Raw genomic sequence first — 12361 nt, forward strand, 5'->3', positions numbered from 1 at the left:
AAAAATTGCCCGCAGCTTCCCTCGGGGGAACACTGAGGAGGATGCGGACCATATAATTGGTTAACGGGGTGTTAAAGTGCAACTTACTTGGGTCGATGGCTAAATTGGTTAACGTGGTTGTGAAATGGGGTGTTAAATTGCGACTTACTTGGGTCGATGGCTAAATTGGTTAACGTGGTTGTAGGAGGGGGTGTTAAATGAGTGAACACGTACACACGTATGCGAAAGGGCGGCGCTGGTCGAAGGGACGTCGATCATTGTGTTTGTGGATTCGTTGGAATTCATTTCACCGCGACCTTGGACGTCGACGCGCCGTACAAACCAACCGACGAGCGGCAACTGAGCGAGCGAGCGCCGACCTTGAGTATATATACAGCACGACGGCGCATGCACTGTCAGCTGTTGAATGTTCTCGAAGCGCGACGCCACATGCGCGTCCACTGGAGAATCAGGAGAATTGTAGATGTCGAACGCGGTGTGTAGAGGAGGAAGGGTGCACAGATGGTGGAGGAGTGAAGCGCGCGCGGTGTGTAGAGGAGGAAGGGATGCACAGATGGTGGAAGAGTGGGCGACGGCGCGACGGCGCATGCGCGCGCGTCAGCTGTCGAATGTTCGAGAAGCGGTGCGGACGGCGCGGACGGCGCACTACAAGGCGCGAGTATAAGATGCTCCGCATCTAAAAGGGTAGGCATATTTTCGAAGCTACCATCTGATGCTTGCCATGATCGCAATGTGCCGACGATTTTCGAACACATTTTCATAAAACGGTCTATCACGTAATCTAGCTCACATTCTACCGTGTTTTACATCATCCCGAAAGCGAAACTTCGATCAAGGCGCCGAAAAAAGCCGTGCTGCTAGGAACAACAATTATGTAGTAAAAAATGAAACAATTTCGAAGCTCGCCACAAACAATGTTAATTACGGTGAGGTTTCCGGTTCAATGTTAATTAAAGTGAGGTTTCCACTTCAATGAAATTTTGAAAGCGATCAGCACGCCTTTCATAAATCTCGTTAGGTTAATAACGCACGGACACAAAATACATACATATATATATATATATATATATATATATATATATATATATATATATATATATATATATATATATATATATATATATATATATATATATAGTGAATCTCAACATGAAAACAAAAACATTACAAAAGCTTCCAGAGTTTTTCTATTTAGATGTGATATACCACTACACGCTTACAAATATTCACACAGGCAGAAACACACAGACCACTTACTTCTCTAAACGAATGTTTTCATGAATCGAGGCGAAAAAGATGACACTTCCCGTGCCACATACACGGCATGAAATGCACTAGAATAAAAGTGACGAAAACACAAAATAGTAATACGCCGCGACCGCGTGAGACGTCGGAATATTCGTTCAGTCATTCGGGAAAAATTTAGGTTTCAGCTGCAACGTGAACTTTCTAAGAAATCAACCACAAATAACCATTAAACGCGAACACGCTCGGATGCGGAATCTGCAGCCTGAACAAAAATCTAGCATAAAAATAGAATGGTTTACGGAAAGTATCAGCAGTCTTAGTTTTATATTTAGAGATTACATACCACGTCTAGATTGCATTTATTTATACGAATACATTTTCTTCACGAATTAAAAAAGTGAAATGACACTGTGTGTGTAATATATACAGCGAGAAATGTACCACTAAAAGTGAAACGAAAACACGGAACTAATTCGCCTAGACGGCTTCAGACGTCGCCATTTTCGTCGACTCGTCCACGACGTTTTTTAGAGGGCTGCCACGCTCGAATTAATGGCAGCAGATGGCGCGGCGTTCGTGTCAAGCCTCACGACGTCAAGCTTTAGCCGGCGCGCTATTGGGCAGAGGCGCAACAGCTTCCGTCGGCGTGGCAGGCTGATCGTGACTGGCAGTGTTGGCCGACTGCGGCGAAACGGCGCCCTTTTTGGTTCCTTCGCCCAGCGACGGCTGCGCAGGCTGCTTCGGCTCCTGCTCGGTTGGACCTCCCATTCCGCGCTCTTGCAGAAAGTGAACGTACTCCCGGTGGTCAGTGGGGTCCCTGGGTCCCCAGTTGGGGGACGGAAGCAGAGCCTTGTGCAGGTCCTGCGTCCGCGCGCTCGACATCACGAAGGGTCGAAGGTAGCGCGCCAAGGCAGGCACAAATAGATTGAGCCAGTTACAGGCCGCAATAATCGTTGTACAGAGAATCTATAATGATGATGATGCCGACTTTCGATACAAAAAAAAAAATTGTGAGCATCATCAGCATCATCCGATTTTAGTTTTATTTGAAAGGCATTATCATCATTTCGCTATTAGCGCACCCTTCAGTCCATTTACCGCTCACTCGTTTTCTCTTTAGAAGGTATTCAAGATTCGTAAATTGTTGCGTTCTGCGAACTCTACCAATAAGTCGGCTCGGGTATCTCTAGAACCGATGTCACATTCACCCACTGCCTAGTCTCCATCCTGCTTCTTTTCCATCTTGACATTTAAGTTTATAGCAAACTGTGTCTTCAACTTCTTTAGCTTTAGGTTATTAGTTACTAAATGGTCATCATGGCTGAATGGAGCCATGAAGACCTGCCAACGTTTTATACCCACAAACTTCTTAAGCATCTGTCATTTCTGTCCAGCTTTCACGCGTTCATCTTCTACTGGAATTAAGTGTTACTCTTAATGACCAGTGTTTATCTTGCCTACGCACCACATGCCCCGACCATGTCTACTTCTTCTTGACTTTAACTACGATGTCTTTAACACCGGTTTGTTCCCCGAAGCACAGTGTTTTCTCCTTGGCCCACTACGCGCACCAAAAACAACGCCGCCAAGTATGCTGACTCACGTATCCGCAGCTGCGCAGGTGGTGGACGGCGAACGCGGCGATTATCTGGACGGCCACGAGGACGGCGCACGTGCCGACCACGTTCACCCACACCGGGAACGTGTACTCGCCCAGCGTCACCGGCTCGCCGTACAGGAACAGGTCGGCGATCACGATCCACTGAGGGCAGAGCACACACTCGATCAACGCCAACTCTGACGCCCCTTTTGACCAAGTGCACCGTAAGAACAAGACGACCGCATAATTCATTTGCTGCAATTAGGGTTAGCCTTGCGTGCCTCATCGAACACGAAGATCGACCGTCGGGGTCATCAATGAGAGCGATGTAAAAAAAAATTGCTTCCAAATCTGCACGTTACACCGCAAATTTCGTCGAAAGACGATAGTGTTGCGTCTTGAGAGAGTGAACAAAACGTTTATTTGATGTTCTGCGCATGAAAATCGGTGAATCTCATGGCGCTGCGCTAAAGTGCCTCGAACGTGTAGCGGAGGCGAACGAGCGCATAGAGGCACATTAGACACAAGCGCCATCTGGCAGTTATCTTCGAAAACGAAGGCGTGCAGCCTGCGGAGAAAGATGCGCGCCAGTCTCGGAGGTGATAAGGTGTAGAACGCAAAGCGAGGGGCAGGTGCCACCACCGTGACGTCGTAGCAAAGCGTTGGAAACACCCTTTTGAGCATCGTGTTTGAACACTGTCAGCGCAGCGCGATTAAACGCTACATTTCTTAGAGTTACTTGTGTGTGCCGCTTCTAGTATAAAGGCAGACATACAAAACATCGAAGCGTTGTTGTGGCGCCTCAGATATGCACAATAATTGCTTTTTAATTGACAATCGCACAACTATGAACGCTATACCTTTAGCAATATTGGTGGGCGCTGCGAATGGGGTTGGCCGTTTGGTGCCGTTTGAGGCATCGTCAGGGCGGACAAACAGAAAAATGTACAGACAGACAGACAGACCAAAATTGTTTCGTCGAAGGTCCCCAAGAAAAACTATCGTCTTTAACAAAGGAATCATCGCGTGATGACGTCTCCATATAACGTCGAATACCAACATAAATTGCGATATATCATGACGTCACATTTTTCCATCACTACGTGAGATCGTCGCTTGGTCAAAAGTGGGCCAGTCACAAAGGCAACGCTAAACCATATTAATATTATTATCTGGTGCTTAACGTTCCAAAACGACGAAGTGATTATGAGAGATACCGCTATAAAAGGTTCCGGAAATTTCGACCATCTGCTGTTCTTTGCCGTGCGCTGACATTGCGCAGCACAAGGGCCTCTATCATTACGCCTCCATCAGGAAGTGACCACCACGGCCGGATTCGAACCCGCGACCTCCGGATCAGCAGCCGAGCATTGTAACCACTGATCCACCGCGGCGGACACGAGTGCTAAACCAGGTGAGGTTTAGAAGAGCTTGTGTCGGGGCTACTTGGAAAGGCAGCGCTGTGATGTTGAGAATACGAAAAAAACAAAGTGAACCAGACGGAGCTCATCTAATAACTCAATTCAAAACGAAAAGACCAAAAAATTGGCTCCCGCATCTTCAACGGGGGAACTCGAGTAAATGCGTCGCAGAGTGGTTGGGGTATCGCGTGAACGTTGCGTAATTGGGTATGGTTTGAGAATGCTTAATCGTTATTTAGTCTTTATTATTCTTATTTATTGAATGAAGGAGAAGCGTAGCCTTCAACGAGTGGTGGCACACCGATGTTGGGTTGTGTCCCCCCGCTGCTGGTTGAAGATACTGTTGCTTCGATCGCACCTACTCGAGTCAAGCAAAGCGTCAAGTCAAGCGAAAGCCAAGTAAGGACGCCTTTGACCGAATTCCGAGCACGCGCACCGCCGCTCATATACACAGCGCCCGCGTTCGAGGGAGACGAGACACGAGACGAGCAAGCGCACTGACGGTGTGGACGACGCCGAAGCGCGACATCGTGCGACTAAGAAATGCTCGGCATAAAAAAAAAATCTGCAAGGGAGGGGAGAGAAACATGCGAAGGAGATGGCACTGTATACGCAAACAATGCATGAACGTGACTGCAAGGTCGTTGTGTGTCAATTGAAAAAAGAGAACAAACTTTGTGCATAGCAGTATACGTACAAGTGTCCACAGGAATGCAAACAAGATTCGGCCACATATCGGATGCATCTCTTCACGCCGGCGTCTGGAGCCATCTTTGCAGTAGCACACGTGCATTTATTTAATTCAATCTTTACGTTCTCTCTGCTTAGTATTTGCATCAAAGAAGACACTAGTGGTCCAATGAAATTTATATTTGCGTCGCTAAACTTGCCACTTATCTATCTTTGAGTGCTATAAAGGGCGGGCTAACAAATGCACCACACTTACCCGGCATCATACTGTAAGTTTTAATGATAGCTCTTCCAATTTTGTCTTTGATTTTTGACAAAATAGTAGTTTTCTCGAAATCTAAGGTACAATTATAATTAGATCAGCGCTCAGCGAGACTCCCCTCGATTGCGAACCTACTGCGCAAATTCCTGTGGTCCCGAAGCCTTTTATTCGGGCATCTGCCCGTCTTCCCAATGTGCGATACCCCGCAGGTCAAATGAATCCTGTATGCTACTCCTATCTTGTACTCATCACACTTATTGACGTGTCTGACACTACATGCTTCATCTCGAGCATCGCCTCCACAATTTCGAAAGTTGACTTTGCTACACAAGCATACCAGTTTTTGGGGGCGGAGAATACCACGAGCACACCAAACCGGGAAGCAATGTTTTTTTTAATCTATGCGCTACCGTGTGCATGTACGGCAACACTACCGCCGGATTCTTGTTTTCTTTTAGCGTTCCGGGGCTGTTAATCTCTTTTAGGCAGCATTCCATTGCTGCCGACCAGACCCCGTTTTGGATAACCACTCTTTTAAAAGCCCTCTATTTGCAAAATTATGCTTTCACTTGTTCTGCGCTGACACGAGCAATTTAGTCGCCTGCAACGTGCACGACTTAGCAATGCCCCTTTTTATATATTTCGTGTGATTAGACTCAAATGGCAAGATAGGCTTACCACTGCGTGTCTTGTACATGCAAAGCGTGTGCTCCAACCCAGCCCCGATTTCCAAATCTAGGAACCGCGGCTGGTCGCCTACCGTCAACTCGAACGTGACTGCAAGGTCGTTGTGTGCCGATTGAAAAAAAAAAACTGAATAAACTTTGTGCATAGCAGTATGCGTACACGTGTCCACAGGAATGTAAACGAGATTTGACCACATATCGGATGCATCTCTTCACATCAGCGTCGTCCAGACTGAGCTTGATTTGACAAAGACTGAAACTATTGTCGACCCGATGCTCACGCCTTCCTATTGGTTCAACATTTGCTCTTTGAACTGCACGAACGGTTCTTGTGTGGAATGGCCCCTAGGGCATTCTTTATTTCGCTGTCGACGTACACGAGTTCTCTTCGATCCTCCAGGATGAAAGGCACCGCAAGAAATCTTGCAATGCTTTTGATTCTGGAGGCATGCAGCTCTAAACCACGTTAGTTTCAAAAAGCTTTCGAAGCGAAACTGGGTATATGATTGATCGAGAAGAAAATCAAGATGGCTTTCATCTTGAGTCATCTCAGGGACGCATAATGGACGCAGCAGTTTTTTCTACTTGATAATTATGCGGTCGATATTTTAACAATATTTCTCGCGTGTTTCGAAGCTGCCGCTGTTAAAGTATCTTCATTTAATTTTTGTGTAAGAAAAAAAAACAAGGAACAATATCCGTCCAGTATTTTTTTGGACACAATAAACGTGGTAATCACAGCGTCTCAGCCGAAGATGTCCGTTTTTCTCGCTTTCTGTATTAATGAGCAATGTTACGTGTGTGCGTGCAAAACCATAGATCACACAGACAATCGTCTAAATAAAGCCAGCCTAGTCTTGAATATTGTGAAAGCGCTTTCTTTCTTTAGCACGTATGCTCTCCTTTGTAATCGGCACCCATGAAACTTGGTTCGCTGTGCAAGAGAGTGAAAAAGCCCAGCCCTGCAAGCCAGGAGTGCAACAGAAAACATGACGCGAGCTTTGTTTCGGGCAAGGTCGACGATTTATGAGGTTCCTACATCGTGCGACAGCGTTTTCATTGGGCAGACAAATCGATGTGTAAATATCACTTACTTGAACGCTCTAACATTAGAACTAAAACAGGGAGACATTGGCCAATACGTTCTGCTAAATGTGGACGCACACGAAACTTCATCAGATGCCCATAGTGCGCCGGTACCAAGATGATCGCGCCCGCGAAATATATGATGCCTTCTCCCTCAATGCTGCAGGTCATTTATGTTACTGTCGCGTATCAGCTCTCCATCTATCACGTTAACGGACAAGGAGACTAACTATCGCCACAGTTGAGCGTTGCATGCCCTTATGACAAATCCCGGAATATGCGCACGTGCTGTAGGAAAATCACGCTCTCCTCCGCTTTCTTCCCTTTCCAGAATGCGTATATATTTGTGCTGCAAAAATAAGCGCAGTTGTTGGTCTTTCTCGTCTTTGTTGTTTCGCGGTGTTTTTTTTTTTTTTTACTATGAAGTTCAAGTTCAGACGCTTCTCTTCTCTTCTCGCGTCATGTTTTCTGTACGGTAAATGAAAAAAAAAGGAAACGAATACCGTATACAAGGAACGACTCTTACTTTTCTCTGATATGAATGAATGAATGAACGTTTAACGGACGGAATACTGCACAAGACGAACGATATATGGCCATGTCTCCCCTTGTGTCCGTCTCGTTTTCGCCTTATTCCTTCCTTTATATATGCACCAACTAGCCCAACAAAACGTTCCACTCAAATGAATGAACGAATGAATGAATAACATTGTGTTCGGTACTTGTCTCGCGATGACGAGCAACCAACTATAGCTCGAAATATTATTTTAAAAACTATATAAAAACACAGAAAGATGCGCGTTCGTGCGTGTGTTCAAGTCGTAAACGGTGAATAAACCTACGAACGTGCAGACAAAAGCAGAAATCGCAAATGGTGCACGCGAACTGACCGTGAGGCACAGCGGGCAGAGCACGGCCCAGCAGATCTTGAGCGCCATGCCGGGCGGGTCGCCGGTCATGAACTCGATGTCGGTGCAGAAGCGCCGAAGTCCTGCAGGCGGCATGTAGAACACGGCGAGGTCTTAAAGAGGGCGCACGCAACGCCTTTATTTATTATTTTAGGGGCGAAGCTCCTTAGGGCTAAAGCCCTAGGGGCTTTACTTAGGGCGTGGGCTGTGCGCCCCCTGTAGCCTGTATGTAGCCACCTCTAGTTTAGTTCTTGCAGTGTTCACTAGATGGCGGTACCATCCCCTGTATGTAGCCACCTCTAGTTTAGTTCTTGCAGTGTTCACTAGATGGCGGTACCGTCTCCTGTATGTTGGTGGAACAAGGAAATCCGGGAGGCGATCGAGAAGCGACGCGAAGCATCACGGGAGCATAGAAAGGCAAAAAAGGAGAAGCGGCCGCAGGACGAAGTCAAAAAAATATGGGAAATATATTTAGAGAAAAAATCCCTTGTACAGAAATTGGTAGAGGCAAAAATTAAAGGTGAAAGTGAACGCTGGATGACAGAGATACACGAAAAAAAGGAGGCCGCGCCTAGGATTTTTTGGAGCCACATAAAGGCGCTAGGTAGGAAGTCTGTCACAACGCAACAACATATTCTAGATGAAGGAGGAAATCAATTGGAAGGGTACGAAGCGCTAGGTTACATCCAAAAGGTAACAGCCGATTCGTTTCAAAAGAGCGTCCAGGGGATCTCCCCGGTGAGTAAAAGTGTGGCGGAGAAAGCAACAGAGGAAGAGCTAGTACTTGATAATTTCAACTGGAAAAAGGCCGAAGGAAAAATTCCAAAGCACACTGCCGCGGGTTTAGATGGGATTCCCGTTAGCCTCATTAACGAACTAGGACATAACACTAAAGAAGCATTGTTAAAAGCAGTAGAAAAAAGCTTAAAGGACGGACAAATACCGGACAGTTGGCGACAAAGTAGAATGAACTTAATCTATAAAGGCAAGGGAGAAAAGGACAAGATTCGCTCGTATAGACCACTAACCATTACATCGGTACTATACAGGTTGGCGATGCAAGCAGTAAAAATGAAAATAGAAACATCGGCCGAACATAACGATATTTTGGGAGAACTTCAGAACGGATTTCGAGTCGACAGGCGGTTAGACGATAACCTGTTTGTTCTCACTCAGTGTATAGAAATATCTAAAATAGAGAATAGGCCCTTGTACGTGGCTTTTCTAGACATCACTGGGGCATACGACAACGTTAATCAGGAAATTTTGTGGGATATATTGAAAGGAATGGGCATGGGCGACGACTGTATACAGCTTTTGAGGGAGATATACCGAGAAAATACAGTTTGCATAGAGTGGGAAGGAATGCGTAGCAAAGAGAACGTTGAGGTTAGCAAGGGTCTGAGACAGGGATGTCCTTTGTCCCCGCTGTTATTCATGCTGTACATGGTGAGTATGGAAAAAGCGCTAGAAGGTAGCAACATTGGTTTTAATCTGTCACACAAACAGGGCGGCATGATGATTGAGCAGAAGCTTCCAGGTTTATTTTATGCGGACGATATCGTCTTATTTGCGGACAGTCGAGATGATATACAGCAGCTGGCGAATATATGCGGAAGGGAAGGTGAAGCTCTTGGACTAGGATTCAGTGTAACGAAGTGTGGATTGATGGTATTCAATGATCCCTGTGATCAGACGGTGTCCATACAAGGCCAAGAAATACCGAGGGTAAGTGAATACAAGTACCTTGGAGTATGGGTAAATGAGAGTGATAGATACATGGAGGTACAGGAAAAAGCCTCGGCAGCAAAAGGAAAGAGGAATGCGGCAATAATGAAGCACAGAGCGCTGTGGGGATACAATAGGTATGAGGTGCTTCGAGGTCTGTGGAAGGGTGTAATGGTTCCAGGGCTTACTTTTGGGAACTCAGTGGTGTGCATGAGGGCAGAGGTGCAATCGGGAATGGATGTAAATCAAAGGACTGTGGGACGCCTCGCGTTGGGTGCTCACGGGAAGACGACAAACGAGGCTGTAAAGGGCGATATGGGGTGGGCAGGTTTTGAGGCGAGGGAAGCGCAGAGCAAAATAAGGTTCGAAGAAAGGCTAAGAAATATGAAGGAGAGTAGATGGGCAGAGAAGGTGTTCCGTTATTTGTATAGGAAGAGCGTGGACACACAGTGGAGAAAAAGAACTAGAAGACTCACTAGTAAATATACGGCTGGTATTGTAAGCCATATGTCAACAAAGAGCGTTAAGGGAAAAGTCAGGGAGGCGGAGAGGATTTACTGGATGGCAGCTATGGAGAAAAAACCGGCTTTGAGTAACTACCGAAAGGGCAAAAATGAAATAAGGAGGGAGGCATTTTACGATAATTCAAGGGGAAGCGCTTTACTGTTTGAAGCGAGATCGGGTTGCCTTAGAACGCGTAGTTATAAAGCAAGATTCAGTAAAGAAGAAGAACAATGCACATGCTGCGGGAAAGATAAGGAAACGGCGGAGCATGTTCTGATTGAATGTGGAGATATCCACCCAGGTGTACGTTTGGGCACGAGCCTACAGGAAGCCTTGGGTTTTAGGGACAACAATGGAAAGCTGAACACACCCGCGATTGAAATAAGTAAGAGACGGTTAGAGTATTGGTGGCAGAAAATTAGAGAGAAAGGACAAAAATAAATATTGGAAAAATAAAATATGGACAGTGTGCCGTAAATGGCAGAGAACTTAAGCTGAAAATTTACCTTTTTTTTCCATTAAGATAGAATTTATCGAAGTAGAGGCATTAGGCCAACATAAAAAAAAGAAAAAAGGTTTTTTTTTTTTTTTTGTCGAGCCTGGTGGCATACTTGTCACCACCTCGTTATAAAGGGGACGCTCATAGCATCCATCCATCCATGTAGCCACCTCTCGTTTAGTTCTTGTAGTGTTTACTAGATGGTGGTACTTGTAGCTGATGATGAAAAGATGCAAGCTGTTATAAACTAGAAAGCGGTACTCGTAGTTGATGAAAGACGCGAGATCTTATAAAATAGGAATGATGTCACACATGGCGCGTGTCATTGGTTGAAGGCAATCGTTCGATTTAGTGCGGAGACGTACACTAGGGGGAGCGATGTAATAAAATCGAGTGGGCAAAATGTACAGAGGATTCATGGTTTACCAGGTTTACCTCCGGAGCTTCGCCCACTCATCATCATTCACTTCGTGGATATGGCGGAATTTTTCGTTTTTGCGGGAGTCGGACCTATAGTACATGATAATAATCACCTCAAATAATAATCACGTCTCAAAACCACCATCTGCTTACAAAGGACACCATAGAGGGCTAATTAAATTTCGACTTTGCTTGGTGTCCTTGAACATGCACCAAAATCGAATTTACACGGACCTCCTCGATGAAAATGGAGCCGCCGCGGCCAGAATTCGATCTTACGGCATTCGGATAGAGTACGATAACTACTAGACCACCAGAGCAGGTAGGCCTACAGCACAGATCTAAACACTCTGCTGAGGTATGCTATCGTGCGCAGCATGAGCGGCAACGCGCGAACGCGTGGCAAATACCCCCGAACTCTACGCGAGGCGATTCGAGGCGTCTGCTCTCGTAAATAAAGCCTACAGCTTAAAACAGCAGCCGATTGCGTAGCACAAGCCGGTCTCGAGTATATTAAGCCGAGCGCAGCAGTGCGTTGGCTGTAGCTTGGCACAAAATACCGCTTTTCCATTCGTTTGAGTGTGTGTTTGTAACACACAAAAGAAGATACATCGAAACGTCTTTTTTTTAAAAGAACGGTACTGCCTGTTGCTGCGCGTGAGTGCTACGACAGGCACCCCAACATGCACGTTTGATCCCTCTACAACGGTTTCGGTATTTTCATTAAAATACGCAACTGTCCTCGGTCACCCACCCTTGCACTCTACCAAGAGAGAAGTAGCTATTCATTTGTAAACGGCATCGATGGCACTATCTTCAGCAGTATTCACCATAGCTCTACTCAGCACCACTGGGGTAAGGGTGGTGGTGGTAGTGGTTAGAAGATGAGAAAAGGCACCTAATTTCTGCAACCCGGTCGGGAGCACGGCGCAGTGCCTAGGGGTAAGGGAGAGGGGATGTATACGCCGGATGGTTGCAAGCACAACTCCCTCGCACCACCAAAGACGCGCCTTGCCTCCACCTCTCCTGCTGGCCCGTGAAAAGAGTTGGATGTTGTACCTCTACACCTCCACTATCACCCGATCTGAAGAGCGAAATTCGTTGCTACCGGAACGATGTGAAATAAACCCATTTCTTTATCGTAGTCTTCAGAAAGTTTTTATTAACCCTACAGGGCAGGCAAATATGTCAACGTTCGGCTTTAAATGATCCACTGTGCATAACAAAGTTAAAGTAACACTTAATATTCACTGTGTTTTCTCCGCCACCCGTGTTTTCTAACATAGCTCTGATTAAAAGAAAAATCCCT

At 46.0% G+C, this 12361-nt stretch overlaps 1 protein-coding gene across 1 annotated transcript; it reads right to left on the reverse strand.

Annotated features, from left to right (window-relative positions):
- Positions 1–1169: 1169 nt before the first annotated feature.
- On the reverse strand, positions 1170–8038 carry LOC142771251 (sodium- and chloride-dependent glycine transporter 2-like). Its single transcript, XM_075872720.1, has 3 exons — positions 7884–8038; positions 2852–3010; positions 1170–2109 (listed from the first exon to the last, which is right to left on the reverse strand). Exons 1-3 carry the CDS (start codon positions 7995–7997, stop codon positions 1843–1845), a joined length of 540 nt encoding a protein of 179 aa, XP_075728835.1. The 5' UTR covers positions 7998–8038; the 3' UTR covers positions 1170–1842.
- Positions 8039–12361: the final 4323 nt, after the last annotated feature.

This window comes from Rhipicephalus microplus, chromosome 9, assembly GCF_043290135.1.
Source record: "Rhipicephalus microplus isolate Deutch F79 chromosome 9, USDA_Rmic, whole genome shotgun sequence".
Taxonomy (NCBI): Eukaryota; Metazoa; Arthropoda; class Arachnida; order Ixodida; family Ixodidae; genus Rhipicephalus; species Rhipicephalus microplus.

Coding starts and splice junctions, on each gene's coding strand:
- LOC142771251 (XM_075872720.1), bottom strand. CDS start 7,997: ATGCCGCCTGCAGGACTTCGGCGCTTCTGCACCGACATCGAGTTCATG. Junction 3,011..7,883: donor TCTGCCCGCTGTGCCTCACG/GTCAGTTCGCGT, acceptor CTCTGCCCTCAG/TGGATCGTGATCGCCGACCT. Junction 2,110..2,851: donor ACCTGCGCAGCTGCGGATAC/GTGAGTCAGCAT, acceptor GCGCGGACGCAG/GACCTGCACAAGGCTCTGCT.